Here is a 14,956-nt window from a genome sequence, read left to right on the forward strand (position 1 = left end):
ATGACATATATATATATATATATATATATATATATTAATACCACTTAAATCTTTAATGTCATATAAAAATATGACAATTAATAACATTTGTTAAATTTTATCATCCAAGTGAATACTGTTTAAGCTAAAAAAAACATTTATAAATCACTTAATTTTAATAGATCAAACAGGAAAAAAATCATCATTCAATACTCATAAAAAAACCAATAAAAAAACATTATAGTGCACCATATTTAATTTATAAAAAACTAATAATATTCCTATTTGAGATCTGAAGCTTTTCGTCAAAAGAGTTGCAATAAAGAGATACAATTACGATGCAAGAAAAGTTAGCCCTTTATCTACATTTAGAAATAAAAATCTTGCTCATCCAACAATTATCCTTTCTTAATTTATTTCAAAATGTTCTCACATAGTCTGATATCTACGAATTTACATACAAACCACCCAATTTCTACGAATTTACATATCTGATCTCTAAACTTCAACTTTTACATACACAATGCCTTACATATGCATGAAAATATGCATATCGCTTCTTAAAAGTTAAATAATTGTGTTTTTATAATATAAAAGATTTAGGTGGTATACATATAAAAAGCAAAGTTTAAGTGCTAAATATATAAATACACAGAACATGGATGATATGCAGGTAAAATGCCAATTTTTAAAATGTCTTGAGAAAAATCATTTCTTTGGTGAAATTACTGGTCATTGATGATGATGGTGATAAGATGAGTTAATCTTACAAATGATAAAATATGATTGCAATCAAAGTAGTCAAAACCAATTCCTTTTATTAATATTATAATGAGTGATTGTTGGTTACAATGATAATTTTGTTATATGTGAGATGGGGCCAATATTGATAGGAAAGCACTTAGATTTCTTTATTGAAGAGATTTGATATAGTTGCTTAAAGTGATTCATTCATTGTGCAAGTCTGAGCCTACCATGAGTCATCTCATAATAAGCATCATTCAGTCACTTCATTTGTTTGGATAAGAGAAGCATTAGGAAGAGCTATAATAGGCTCCCATTCACAATGGAATCTATTAAAAGATATGGCAAGTTGGCAACTTTTGGTTTTCCTTTTTTTGTTTTTTCCTTTTTTGATAAGATTATATATACAAATGTGTATGTATATGTATTTATGAGTACATGTATGTGACATCTGTATGTCTGTAATACCTAAGTTTATGTGTATGCATATGTATGTATGTACAATTGGCATTACTTACATTCACATTATTCGTTTTTCTTTTTCTATATATACAAGCAATCATGTGTTTGTGTGCTCATACTGTTCTTTTAAAACCGTCCCAAGTTATCTGATGCAGATTTGAAGATTCACCTGGGGTTTAACTAGGCCAAGCATGCTTAGGATTGACTCGATAAGTGACTCGGGAGCTTAACTTGCCAATTCAGATGACTGAGACTTATTAGCTTGAGAGCAAACTTAGTGGCTAGAGCTCGACTCAACTCATTTACACCCTTAATCCAGCCCTAATCATTGTATTTATGTGAAAAAAATGGTTAGATGGAAAATTAAGAAGTAAAAAATACAATGAGTTAACCAACATTTCATAAATAAATAAATAAATAATAATAATAATTTGCCATTGTTACTCTGCAAGAATTTCACTTGTAAGATTTTTCATCTCTACAATAACATAATTTGTATTAATTAATTAATTAATAATAATAATTTGCAATTGTTACTCTGCAAGAATTTCACTAGTAAGATTTTTCATCTCTACAATAACATAATTTGTATACTTAAAAAAGGGGGATTTACATGCATCCCACACGATTCTTAGGCATTTAAACTCTAATATTTATTTACATTCGTACATATACTTTGATGTGATTGTGACACTAAAACATTATTTAAGTAAATATCAAAGTTTGAGTTTTAGATAAATAAATAAAAACAGAAGAATCATACAGGAGGTATGTAAATTTCCAAAATTTTAAGGGGAGAATTGGCAAATTACCAAGAACGGCATGTTTGAAACTGCTTCAATTTTTGTTTTATTTATGTTATGAGCTTATTCAGCTTCAGTTTTTTAGGAAGTAAAAGAAATTAGTTCCTTGGCACATTTATTTTTTTTTTCTTTTTACAAAACTAATTATTTCCAGAATAAATGGAAACATATAATAAAGTGCTTCCACTGTTCCAGAGAACAAAATGGAAAATTTACATAGAGACCACACAATTCTTATGTATTTACACATCCAAAACTTAAAGGCATAAAAAGGTGAATTTCACTTTTAAAAAGAAGATGACAGTGGTATTTTTTTTATGTGAAATTAAAGATTTGTGTGCTGTGCATGTAAATATTAAAGTTTTGGTGTTAGATATGTAAATATATAAGAATTGTGCGGTATGTAAATGCCCTTATTTTTAGAGGGGATAAACAGCAGTGAATATGGCCTGACATATAACATATTATCTATTTTTCTACCTATTTAACATGAACAAATTGTTATAGATAACATAAATTATTCTTACTCAAACACTATCTGGAAACTATGACTGGTTTCTTTTGCAAAAACAATATACAAAATTGAATGAGTTAAAGTAGCAATAAGGCATCATAAATACAACAAATAATGTCAAAATCACATAAATCCCTATCTTAAGGTCATTAATGGAGTTCCTCATACCTCTATCAGTCGAAAGGTTTCAGTCGTCGTCCTTGAACTCTCTGGTAAGAGAAAAACATATAATTGTTCTGACAAAAAAATTGATTTACATAAATTTATTTCAAAAAAAGATGAAAGGAATTTCACACTGATTTTATCAAAGAAAGTATAGATAGAAAAAGAATGTTTTCTCCCTACTAGCTAGCTGTGGTTACGTCAAATTTAGAAGGTAGATTTACATACAAACCACTCAATTCTTATATATTTACATATCAGCACCTAAACTTCAATTTGCACATATATGCCACCTAACCCATGCATGAAAAAAGTGCATTTCACTTTCTAAAAGTTACAATAATGCTATTTTTGCTGTGATATGATAGGTTTGGGTGGTATAAATGTAAAAAGTAAAGTTTGGATGTTAGATATGTAATAACATAAGAATTGGGTGGTATGTATGCAAATGCCCCAATTTAGAAACTTACTATAAAAATCTGTAGATGAAAAAGAAAAGATGGAATGATTCAGGTTATTGAACTTTAATACAAAGGTAACTTGTTCTTCCTCCCTTGGTTTAAAAACAAGTAACAACAATTCTTCAAATTAATTAATGTACTTGGTGATTGTTTTGGTCACTTACTTTAATAAATTAAAGGGGCATTTACATAAAACCACCCAATTCCTAAGCATTTACATATCTAACATCAATACTTTACATTTTACATTAATACCACCCAAATCTTTCATATTACAAAAGAAATACAACCATTTTAAATTTTAAAAAGTGAAATATAAATTAAGGTGGTATGTATGTAAAAATTGATGTTCAGATGTTCGATATGTAAATACATAAGAATTGTGGGTATGTAAGTAAATCTTCCAAAATCAAACTCATCATGCATATGATTGTGATAAAATAAACATAAATATGTTTCTCTTAAAATTTATTTGATTTCAATTCAAGTGGCAATAAGTTAAAAAGACAAAAAAAGGAATCATAACAAGAAAACATCCTCCTTTCCTTCTGATATGTGAAATAACATCAGACATTAAATCAACAAGTTGAATAATTGGGTCTGCTATTTTTCATAATAATAAGTTAAATATACCCCGTGAACATTAATTTATTACTATTTGGGAATACTTGAACAAGGCTATTTTATCTCTATGCTGTTATGCTGCTCCCTATCCACAATTGTTAGTAAAATATGTACCACAACATTCCTTTGGAAGATTTACATTCATACCACTCACTAGACTATTTACATACCTAACGCATAAACTTCAATTCTTACATATGTGCCGCCTTTCCTGTGCACGAAAATGTGTATTTCAGCTTTTAAAAGTTAAAGGACTAGTATTTGTTATGAGATAAATGCCAAAATCAAAGTTTAGGTGATAGATATGCAAATAAATAAGAATTGGGCGCTATGCATGTAAATGCATTATTCATCTTACTCACTCAACGATAGCAAATAGTATACCTTCGATCAAGATAACGAGGCTGAATGCCGGTGCCTTGGCAGGTGGTGCACGTTAAAGCGCCTGAACCTTCACAGTTGATGCATTGTGATACTTCGCTTTCGCCTCCGCCAACAATTACAGTCACAATTCCTTTTCCTGAGCAGAACCTGCATTGCTCTGAAATTTCAAACAAGTCTCTTTAATCTTCCGCTCCATCAGTAGTCCCGGCAGAAAAGCTTTAAACTATTAATGAAACAATTTGTTAACTAGTAAAGATTTATAATTTTATGTTATTAGCATATATTCGTTCTTTTACAACTTCTATTCTTTTTTTCCTAATTCTTCAACATTAATATTTACATAAATACCACTCAATTACTATTTATTTGCATATCTAACAACTAACTTTTTATTTTTACATACATGTCACCTTACTGGTGCATGAAAAGGTGTATTTTACCTTTTAAAAGTTAAACTGGAGGTGTTTTTTATGTGATATGAAGGCTTTGGGCGGTATAAATGTAAAAACTAAAGCTTAGGTGTTAAATATATAAAAACATAGGAATCGGGTGGTATGTATGAAAATGCCACTAATTTTATCCTTAGATCATGCCCAAACCATCTTATTGGTGTATCTTTCACCCTTTGTTGTGTATCCAAACCACTTAGGTCTGTTTTTAGCAACCTCATCTTTAATAGACGCTGCTCCACTAATGAATATCAACCCAAGTTTTAACATGACTGCATCTTAACTAGTTCCCAGGTGGTTTGTTTGTAGAGAGCATCCATTTCAATTTGCATAGCATTGGCATTGGCATTTGCTTCGAGAAAGTCAAGAGGTTCAGAGGCAGCTTGAATGGAATGTTGGAGTGTGAAAATTGTTTTGGGTTTGAGTGTACCGGTTTTTTATCGAGTTATCATGGGGTGGTTTGGTACGGCTAGAGGAGTTGGCTCGGGTAGGGGGATTGGTGATGTGGGGTTGGGTATGGAGGGAGTGGGCTGCTGTATAGGTTGAGTAGCAGTGGTGGGAGAAGCTTGTAGAGGATATGGTATGGTTGTTGGAAAACTGGAGGACGTTGAGGAATTGAGTTCGGATATGGTGTTGGCAGATGGAGCTAGCTGATTCAATGATTGTAGAGGCTTGGGTTGAGTTGTAGTGGTTGAGTGCTGTAGTGGAGAAACCATGGGTAGGAGCATTGAAGGGGTTGAAGGTCGGAGGGCTGGGAGAGAACTGATGGATAATTGGATGTGCTTGTAGGGATAATGGAGTTCATTGAAAATAATGTGACGAGATAAAATGATATTGCCAGTTGATGGGTGGAAGCATTTGTAGCCTTTGAAGTTGGCCGGGTAGCTGATGAAGACACATGCATTTGATTTTTAATCGAATTTGGTTCTATTGTGTGGAGGAATCCAGGGGAAACATTCATACCCAAATGCTTTCAGATTTTCATGATCAGGTGGTTGTTTGAATAAGAATTGATATGGGGAATGTTTTTGAGTGTTGGGGGATGGCAACCTGTTGATGAGATGTACAGCCATTAGAATCATACCAGGCCAAAATGTAAGTGATAGGCTAGATGTGGCAAGAAGTGATCGAGCTGAATCCAGGATATGGCGATGTTTTCTTTCGGCAAGATCATTTTGTTGAAGTGCATATGGGAATGAGAGCCGTATCTAGGATATGGTGTATAGCTCTCTCAAAACAAAACTTAGGGCCATCCGAACAAAGGCCAATGAAGTCAAAGATCATGGCCTATCCAAACTAGGAGATAATTCACTCCAACTCTAGCCCAAGTATTTCAAGACGCCTCGAACGAGTCTCTAATGCTCTTTACGGGGCCCTAAATCTTCATCACTGAAAACTCATCATGCCCTCCAAACGGTTGCCAAATGGGTAAACTGCCTATCAGATTACGGTGATTCACCCTCTGCTTGTCAAACTATATTTACGTCCCAGCAACATGAGTTTCTCGTTGAAGGCTCAACAGTCGAATGTCGAACCAAGATAGCCGACCGAATTAAGTTCAGATGGCCGAGCAAAGTCTAGATTATAGAAGAATCACCATGGTCGATCGGCTGCCCTGAACCAACAGAGTAGATCGAATACACTTGGCCGACCCAAATGTCTCAGACTCTCATAAAAAAAAGACAAATAGTGGAACTGTAGACAAGTCTATTTTTTATATGCCCAAATTACCCTATTAAAGACCGATGAAAGTAGAGGCCGTCATGTAATTTGCCACTTTATACCCCCGACAAATAGTGGAACTGTAGGCTAGTCTATTTTTTATATGCCCAAAATACCCTATTAAAGACCGATGAATGTAGAGGCCGTCATGTAATTTGCCACTTTATACCCCCTTATGTCATAAACAGGTGGTCATTTCTATAGAAAATGGCTGGTTAGTCGCCCTTAAAAGGAACTAGTTTCTTAATGTGCACTCTCTTTCTCTCCGTCTTTCATATTCTCTCTTTCCTGTTTTAAGTTTTATTCCTTGGTTGTTATCATAGTACAAATTCTGATTCAGCAATATAAAAGCAAAAACAAGAAGATAAATTTTCTTACGAGCTCCAGATCCATTACAAGGGAAGCAAGGCTGAGTATTCTCTCGCTTAGCCTGCAAAGTACAAATCAACCCAAAAACAAAGAGAATCAAGCTTTCCCCTCCTCCGAAATCTCAAAAATACAATCAAATCAATAGTCAGCTAACCGCATTGTCGATCTGAGACTCATAAAAAAGTGGGATTCCTATGCCGACGGCAACGCTAACAACCCCGACGGAGATGGCAACAACCTAAAAGAACAAACAGAGATCCCAATTAATCACGCATCACTCCAATTAGCAAAAAGAAACTCAAGCTTTGGTTATAATATCAAATGTATGAAGAGAGTACCGTGCTCTGATCAAGCTCTAGGGCTCTGATTCGGGGATAGGGAGGCGAGCGGCGGGTTCGTCCGGGCTTGAGGGATTGAGAGAGGGTTAGCTTATTGCGAAGACAGGAAGGAAGAAAGGATGTGCGCAGGCCTTGCAGAGGTGGCGCCGCAGCCATTCTTCACACTCTCTGAGTAGGGGCAGGAGGGATGGAGGATTTATGCGTGGATTCTTCACTGGTTTCTCGATTACCAACTCGATCAGGAAGAAGCATGTCGACCACATATTATGGATATGATGGACCCTCGATAATCTTCAGTTTTGGCTGACACACATTCACTTCAAATAGATTTAAGGCCCGTTTGTGTGGCAGATGCCGTGACTTTTTTAAAACCCATCTTTCTGTCAAAAAAGCTCGTTGTTCGCGAACAGTTCGTTCGGTCGTCTGCATGTATCGAATTAGTCTGAATGGGGTTAATTGGTTCTAAAATATTTAACATGTATACATTGTCATTTTGTTGATAAAATTACAAATTCTGCTTAACAAATTGTTCATTTAACGAAAAAAAAAACTGTAAATAAGTTGTTTACAAAATGCACAAACCAAACAGTTAAACAGTTTATACAAAACAATGACAGAATGGTCATTTATTCAGAATCAGTTGTTTTCCAAACGCACAAACCAAACAGTCAGCCAGCTTATCTGGATCAGTTCTCTATCAGCATATTATCAAGATAAGTTATTTATCAGCATAAATTGGATAAATTGCAGCTGCCTCAAACATACTCTTATGTTATGTTGGTCAAACATGCTTATATTAGCAGCAATTAGTAGTTGAATTCATATAAGATTGGCCCATACATGCTTATATTAGGTTCGTCATTTTATAACATGCAACTCTAAATGTTGGTTTATTAATGTGTTTCTAGATTATAACCTACCAAGTATGTAGCGACGAGGATGACCACAAAATTTTGTTCTGGGCAACCGTTGCTTCCATACTTTTGGTAGTTTGAGAATGAATGCAGTGAACTATTGAAGTTGAGGGAGTTTTGGTTGTGAGGTTGTTTTTGCTCTAACTGCATTTCGTTGGAGTTGTTTTAGCCGTCTGGGTTGCAAATTAACTGTTTGGTATTTATTAATCAAAATTACTTCAAATTATGATAATTGGACACTACAACATTGAACTTTTTTAATTATGAACTTGTTGAGATCTTTACCTAATATGAATTTACCTTCTATTATTATTAATTTTTTTTTACTTTTTATGAGTGCTGATTTTATTGAGATAACTGTGAAGCAGCTTTGATGACCACAGCACTTTGTTGTCGGCAACCGTTGCCTCCATACTTTGGTAGATAGATTTTCTTTATTTCCTTTATTTATTGATTAATCTATTCTCTTTTTAATATTTACAGGACGATGAATTCCAGATATTCGGAGAAGTCCGGGCACGTGATGTGCCGTTGAGATCTACCGTCCTTGCTACTCATGTCACGCTAGCCACATAGCTATGAGCGACAATTCTATAGATGCCCGCGATGGGGATACAGACCGGAAGACTGCAATTTCTTCAGGTGGGTTGATAGTACGTCTGTGTCTACGATATCCCAACTATACACCGTGGCTCGGAGTTCGATGGTGTCACAAGTTGAGAGCACCACTTGTGGTTTGAATGCTTCTGTTTCTGCGATATTCCAGTCAAACAAGTTTGCTCGGGATTTTGGGTGTCAGAACCGGGCAACATTCGTCGTGATATGCTTTTATATTTTAAAGTTAATATAGTCATTTTTTCCTTGTAATTTTAACATGTTATTATTTTTTTTTGGGTTTCATTATACTCCATATTAGTGCATGAAAGTGTATTTTACTTTTGTATATGTAACTGTGTTTCTTTGATGTGATCAAAAATATTTGAGTCATATAAATGTAACTCAACTCTTTTGTATTTTAATGTCTTAACATTTGAATTTTAATTTTACAAACTTGGCACATTGCATACGAATTAATGTTACGTTGCAAATTTTCGGTGATCTGTATGTGTCGAATGAGTCTGAAGGGGGTTAATTGGTTCTAAAATTTTTAACATGTATATATTGTCTTTTTGTTGAAAAAATTATAACATGAGATATTGTTCATTTTACTAAAAAAATCTGCAAATAAGCTGTTTACAAAACACACAAACCAAACAACTAATCCAAAATAGAAGTAAAATGAACATTTATTCAGAATCAGTTGTTTTCCAAACGCACAAACCAAACAACCAGCTAAATTATCAGGATCGACTGCTCATCAACAAATTATCATGATAAGTTAAACTGCTAATCAACATAAGTTGAATGAGGTGCAGCTGCCCCAAACAGACTCTTAAAGTCTTGTATTATTTTTGGGTGATTGGAGCTTAAAATTTTAAATGTGGATCTGTTTATTTAAATTATATTTTAACAGTTTATTTAATGTGATCGTTTTTTGAGAATGCACCTGATCTATTTCGATAAACTGTATTTTGATATTTTGAAAATGCTGAAAACAGTCACACCACACCTACCTAGGTGCGGTGGCAGTTTTCTGACAACGGTCTGACTTTTCCAAAAAAATAAAAAATTATAATAGTCACCGCACCTAGCTTATCAGCAAATTATTTTTAATGTTATGTTGCAATTTTTCGGTCGTCTGTATGTATCGAATTAGTCTGAATGGGATTAATTGATTCTAAAATATCTAGCATGTATACATTGTCATTTTATTGAAAAAATTACAAATTCTGCTTGACAAATTGTTCATTTAACTAAAAAATATATATAAATAAGTTGTTTACAAAATGCACAAACCAAACAGCTAAACAGCTTATACAGAACAATGACAGAATAGTCATTTATTCATAATCAGCTGTTTTTCAAACGCACAAACCAAACAACCAGCCAGTTTATCTGGATCAGCTGTTTATCAGCATATTATCAAGATAAGTTGTTTATCAACATAAGTTAGATAAGCTGCAGCTGCCCCAAACAGACCCTTATATTATGTTGGTCAAATATGTTTATATTAGTAGCAATTAGTAGTTGAATTCATATAAGGTTGGCCCATACATGCTTATATTAGGTTCGTCATTTTATAACCTGCAACTCTAACTGTTTGTTTATTAATGTGTTTCTATATTATAACCTACCAAGTATGCAGCGACGAGGACGACCACAAAATTTTGTTCTGGCAACCGTTGCTTCCATACTTTTGGTAGTTTCAGAATGAATGCAGTGAACTATTGAAGTTGAGGGAGTTTTGGTTGTGAGGTTGTTTTTGCTCTAATTGCTTTTCGTTGTAGTTGTTTTAGCCGTCTGGGTTGCAAATTATCTGTTTGGTATTTATTAATCAAAATTATTTCAAATTATGATAATTGGACACTACAACATTGAACTTTTTTAATTATGAACTTGTTGAGATCTTTACCTAATATGAATTTACCTTCTATTAATTTTTTTTTTTTACTTTTTATGACTGCTGATTTTATTGAGATAACTGTGGAGCAGCTTGCATGGCCAAAGAACTTTGTTGTCGACAACCGTTACCTCCATACTTTGATAGGTAGATTTTCTTTATTTCCTTTATTTATTGATTAATCTATTCTCTTTTTAATATTTACAGGACGATGAATTCCAGATATTCGGAGAAGTCCGGGCACGTGATGTGCCGTTGAGATCTACCGTCCTTGCTACTCATGTCACGCTAGCCACATAGCTATGAGCGACAATTCTATAGATGCCCGCGATGGGGATACAGACCGGAAGACTGCAATTTCTTCAGGTGGGTTGATAGTACGTCTGTGTCTACGATATCCCAACTATACACCGTGGCTCGGAGTTCGATGGTGTCACAAGTTGAGAGCACCACTTGTGGTTTGAATGCTTCCGTTTCTACGATATTCCAGTCAAACAAGTTTGCTCGGGGTTCTGAGTGTCAGAACCGGACAACATTCGTCGTGATATGCTTTTATATTTTAAAGTCAATATAGTTATTTTTTCCTAGTAATTTTAACATGTTATTTTTTCTTTTTTTTGGGTTTCATTATACTCCATATTAGTGCATGAAGGTGTATTTTACTTTTATATATGTAACTGTGTTTCTTTGATGTGATCGGAAATATTTGAGTCATATAAATGTAACTCAACTCTTTTGTATTTTCATGTCTTAAATGTCTTAACATTTGAATTTTAATTTTACAAACTTGGCACATTGCATACGAATTAATGTTACGTTGCAAAATTTCGGTGATCTGTATGTGTCGAATGAGTCTGAAGGGGGTTAATTGGTTCTAAAATTTTTAACATGTATATATTGTCTTTTTATTGAAAAAATTATAAATTTTGCGTGAGGGATTGTTCATTTAACTAAAAAAATCTGCAAATAAGTTGTTTACAAAACGCACAAATCAAACAACTAAATAACTTATCCAGAATAGAAGTAAAATGAACATTTATCCAGAATCAATTATTTTCCAAATGCACAAACCAAACAACCAGCTAACTTATCAGGATCAACTGCTCATCAACAGTTTATCAGATAAGATAAACTGCTAATCAACATAAGTTGAATAAGGTGCAGCTGCCCCAAACAGACCCTTAAAGTCTTGGATTGTTTTTGGGTGATTGGAGCTTAAAATTTTAAATGTGGATCATTAATATGTTATACTTAAATTTTTTAGTAGATGATATAAAACTATGCATTCGCTTTGTTCCGAACTGGCACTATGAAGCAATCTCCATCCTCGATCTCGAGTCCCAATTCTACCGCCGCACTCATCTGCGCTATCATCCTCCTTATCCTCCTCCGCCCAGCCACAGCCCTCGTCCGCCTCCATGGCAGCTCCTTCTCTTTCACTTTCATAGACGCACCCGCGCGCTTCGCCGTCCCCGTCGATGGCTTCGGCGCTTGTGGTTCTCTTTACGTCGCCAATACCCTGGACGCGTGCTCTGCACTGCGCACAAACTTCTCCGCTGATCGCGTAGGCACAACCACAGGCGTTCGCTTTGTTCTCATTGAGCGCGGCGGGGGCAGCTTCGACCGCAAGGTTAGGGTTGCGCAAGATGCTGGCTTCCAGGCTGCAATCATCTTCGATGATCAGGACATGGGTTACTTGTATTCGAGTAAGTAAACTGAAGGCCCGCGAAATGTTAATTTGGTTGAGTTGCTGATTTGCTTGCCTTCTTATATTGAGTTAGGGCTAAACTTGTCGATTTCGGTGTCTGACATGATTTTGATGAACCGTTTATGTGTTTAGAGCTTGCTATTGTGATGCAGCTGATGAAATTTGGTGGAATTAGATTATGGAGTCTTGGAATTTATTGAAATTTAGTTGTTCTGCGCATGCTTTGACTTTTTAGATTATAGTGTCGTTTCTTTGGGACGATTTTAAATCTCTTAAATGTGATTAATGTGCTGCAAAACTAGGATTTTTTTTGCTGTGGTTGACTCCATGTCTTTTAGCCAGCTTGCCTGCAGTGGTGTGAAATGAAAGAAGATTCAAATTTATTCACGATCACCATAAGAACATTTTCCTTCATCAATGAAAATTGTTATCTGGTTTAGTGGAGATAGCTCTTTGAATCTCTGCAGAAAAGAAGATTAATGTGAATTTGAGTTCTTTTTCCCAAGTTAGTGTGGTTGAAATGATGTTAAGGTGAATGCTTGATGGAACTAGAGATGATTATATATGAAAGTTGGTGAGAGCGGTTGCCTTTTGAAGATTGTCAAATTAATTCAGGATCAATGAGGGTTTCGGATGAATCTTCTCACAATGCAATTTCTCTAGTGGTCTAAACTTTGGCATAGGATAGGGCAGTCCTTTAAATTTGGATCAAGAGGTTTTCTTTTTGGGAAATTTACATAAGTGGCACACAATTCTCATGTATTTACACACATTTCGGACCTATACATTCCTATTTACAATTTATAGCACTTTGGTGCTTTAAACCTATGCGTGAAAAATGTGCATTTCACTTTTAAAAAAGTTGTAATAGCACAATTTTTGATTTGATATGAGTTTGCAATGAATTTTGGAAATAATTTTTTTTGTCACAAAATGTAGCTAAGTTTTACGACAATTTTAATGGATGCAACAACAATAACAAGTCTTTATCCCACTAATTGCAGTCGGTGACTTGAATCCATATTCTTCATTGTGTCCTATTTAGTGTCATATTTTTAGTTTATTCTAATAAATTGTGATTGAGGCAATGATAGTTGATATGATGCAAAACTAATAGGCTAGTGTCCAACAATCATTGTGATGGATCAGGGACCTTGTGTCTTGAAATTCTGACTTTTTGATTGTGGAACTTATCTATCCAATTTGATTTCCAAATCGAGAAATTCAATGATTGCCCAATCTCACATAAAAATTGGTTCTTTATTGATTGATTGTGAAATAAGACACGTGGAGTTATAGCTGACCATAATCCTAAGTGTGCCATGCAATCCATTATTTGAGGATGATGAATTTATTACTCCTTACTTTGATGGTTCCTTCCATTCTCATTTTCTTTTATTCTTCCCACTCATCAACTTTTTATCTGTTCTATTTTATTTTTTGAATTCAGACCTTCTCCAATAACCCTTACCTAACATGTCCAGTTAGTAATTGAGGCCTTTAAATGCAATTTGGATGCCTTTGATGAATTCTAACTCATTTTTTTAAGGAGCATTGGCGTGCATACCAACCAATTCCTATCTATTTACATTTCTAAAACCTAAACTTTAGTTTTTACAAATATACAACCCAAATCTTTCCTATCACATCAAAAATATAACTATTTTAACTTTTAAAAAGTGAAATACATCTTTTCATGCATAGGTAAGGTGGTATACATATGTAATAAATGAAGTTTAGGTGTTAGAGATGTAAATGCATAAGAATTGACTAGTATGTGTAAATATTCTTTTTTAAACTTATAGAGTGGTATAGCGGAATTCATTTCAATTTCCATAATCCAACATGCAACTGACACGAAGGTAGCCGCACATGCACAGTTACTAGTATAATTGGAGAGATACAAATCTTATTTTTAGCTCCTCTATTAGTTTTCTCTTTTTTTCCTTTTTATTTCTGCTTTGATTCAGACTACTTGTTGGCGCTAGCTTAGTCATGAAGACAGGAGAAGCAGTCCATGATAATGGAAAATAGATTAGGGACAATAAGCATCCCTGCCTAAGCCTTTTAGATGAGGGAAAATAATTTTTCCAGGGAGCATTGATATTAATATAGAATTATAAACCAATTTATCATGAATGCATGCTTTGATTCAGCCTATAAATTTTATGGTAAATGCTTTTATAAACTAACATCTTAGCAAGAGAGAGAGCGTGTGCATCTATTTTATAGAGTTAAGGATGATTTACATACATACCACTCGATTTCTATGCATTTACATGTGTGACACCGAAACTTTAATTTTTACATACATACCATACCACCTTATCTTTGCATGAAAATATGTATTCACTTTTTAGAAGTTAAATGACGATATTTTTGATGTGATGAGAGATCTAGATGGTATAAATGTAAAAAGTGATGTTTTGGTGTTGGATATGTAAATATATAGGAATTGGGTGGTATGTATGTAAATGCCCAACAACAACAAACAACAACAACAAAGTCTTAATCCCACTACGTGGGGTCGGCTACATGAATCTTTTTTCTCCATTGCATCCTATTTAGTGTCATATTTTCTTTTAGTTCTAGTAAATTAAGATCATTTTTTATACAAGTAGCTCAAGTTTTCCTAGGTCTACCTCTGTCTTTCTTAACACAAGTCGAATCTAAAACATCTACTCTCATAATCGGATCATCAGATGGCAGACGTTTAATGTGACCAAATCGTCTAAGACGACTTTCTCTAATTTTGTCCGTCACAGGAGCTACACCAACCCTATCACAGATATAGTCATTTCACATTTTGTCTCTAAGTGTAAA

At 34.2% G+C, this 14,956-nt stretch overlaps 2 protein-coding genes across 5 annotated transcripts in view; one reads left to right on the plus strand and one right to left on the minus strand.

The window, feature by feature from the left end:
- LOC110026076 (protein SPA, chloroplastic) overlaps positions 1-7,311 on the minus strand; it is a 7,698-nt gene extending 387 nt beyond the window's left edge. Inside the window, exons 1-7 of one of the 4 annotated variants that reach the window (XM_020726859.1) lie at positions 7,012-7,311; positions 6,828-6,911; positions 6,683-6,734; positions 4,134-4,290; positions 3,920-3,960; positions 2,671-2,711; positions 1,193-1,506 (exon numbers count right to left, since the gene is read on the minus strand). In XM_020726859.1, coding sequence (XP_020582518.1) covers positions 1,381-1,506; positions 2,671-2,711; positions 3,920-3,960; positions 4,134-4,290; positions 6,683-6,734; positions 6,828-6,911; positions 7,012-7,167 — 657 coding nt within the window. In that variant the 5' untranslated portion in view covers positions 7,168-7,311 and the 3' untranslated portion in view covers positions 1,193-1,380. Of the gene's footprint in view, positions 1-1,192; positions 1,507-2,363; positions 2,712-3,919; positions 3,961-4,133; positions 4,291-6,682; positions 6,735-6,827; positions 6,912-7,011 lie in introns of those variants that run through there. The other 3 variants (XM_020726862.1, XM_020726861.1, XM_020726860.1) reach the window with 3 other exon arrangements.
- A 4,409-nt stretch (positions 7,312-11,720) lies between these two features.
- LOC110026085 (receptor homology region, transmembrane domain- and RING domain-containing protein 1-like) overlaps positions 11,721-14,956 on the plus strand; it is an 8,723-nt gene continuing 5,487 nt past the window's right edge. Inside the window, exon 1 of the mRNA XM_020726873.1 lies at positions 11,721-12,131. Coding sequence (XP_020582532.1) covers positions 11,735-12,131 — 397 coding nt within the window. The 5' untranslated portion in view covers positions 11,721-11,734. The remainder of the gene's footprint in view (positions 12,132-14,956) is intronic.

The sequence above is a fragment of the Phalaenopsis equestris genome, unplaced genomic scaffold, assembly GCF_001263595.1.
Source record: "Phalaenopsis equestris unplaced genomic scaffold, ASM126359v1 Scaffold000349, whole genome shotgun sequence".
Lineage (NCBI taxonomy): Eukaryota > Viridiplantae > Streptophyta > Magnoliopsida > Asparagales > Orchidaceae > Phalaenopsis > Phalaenopsis equestris.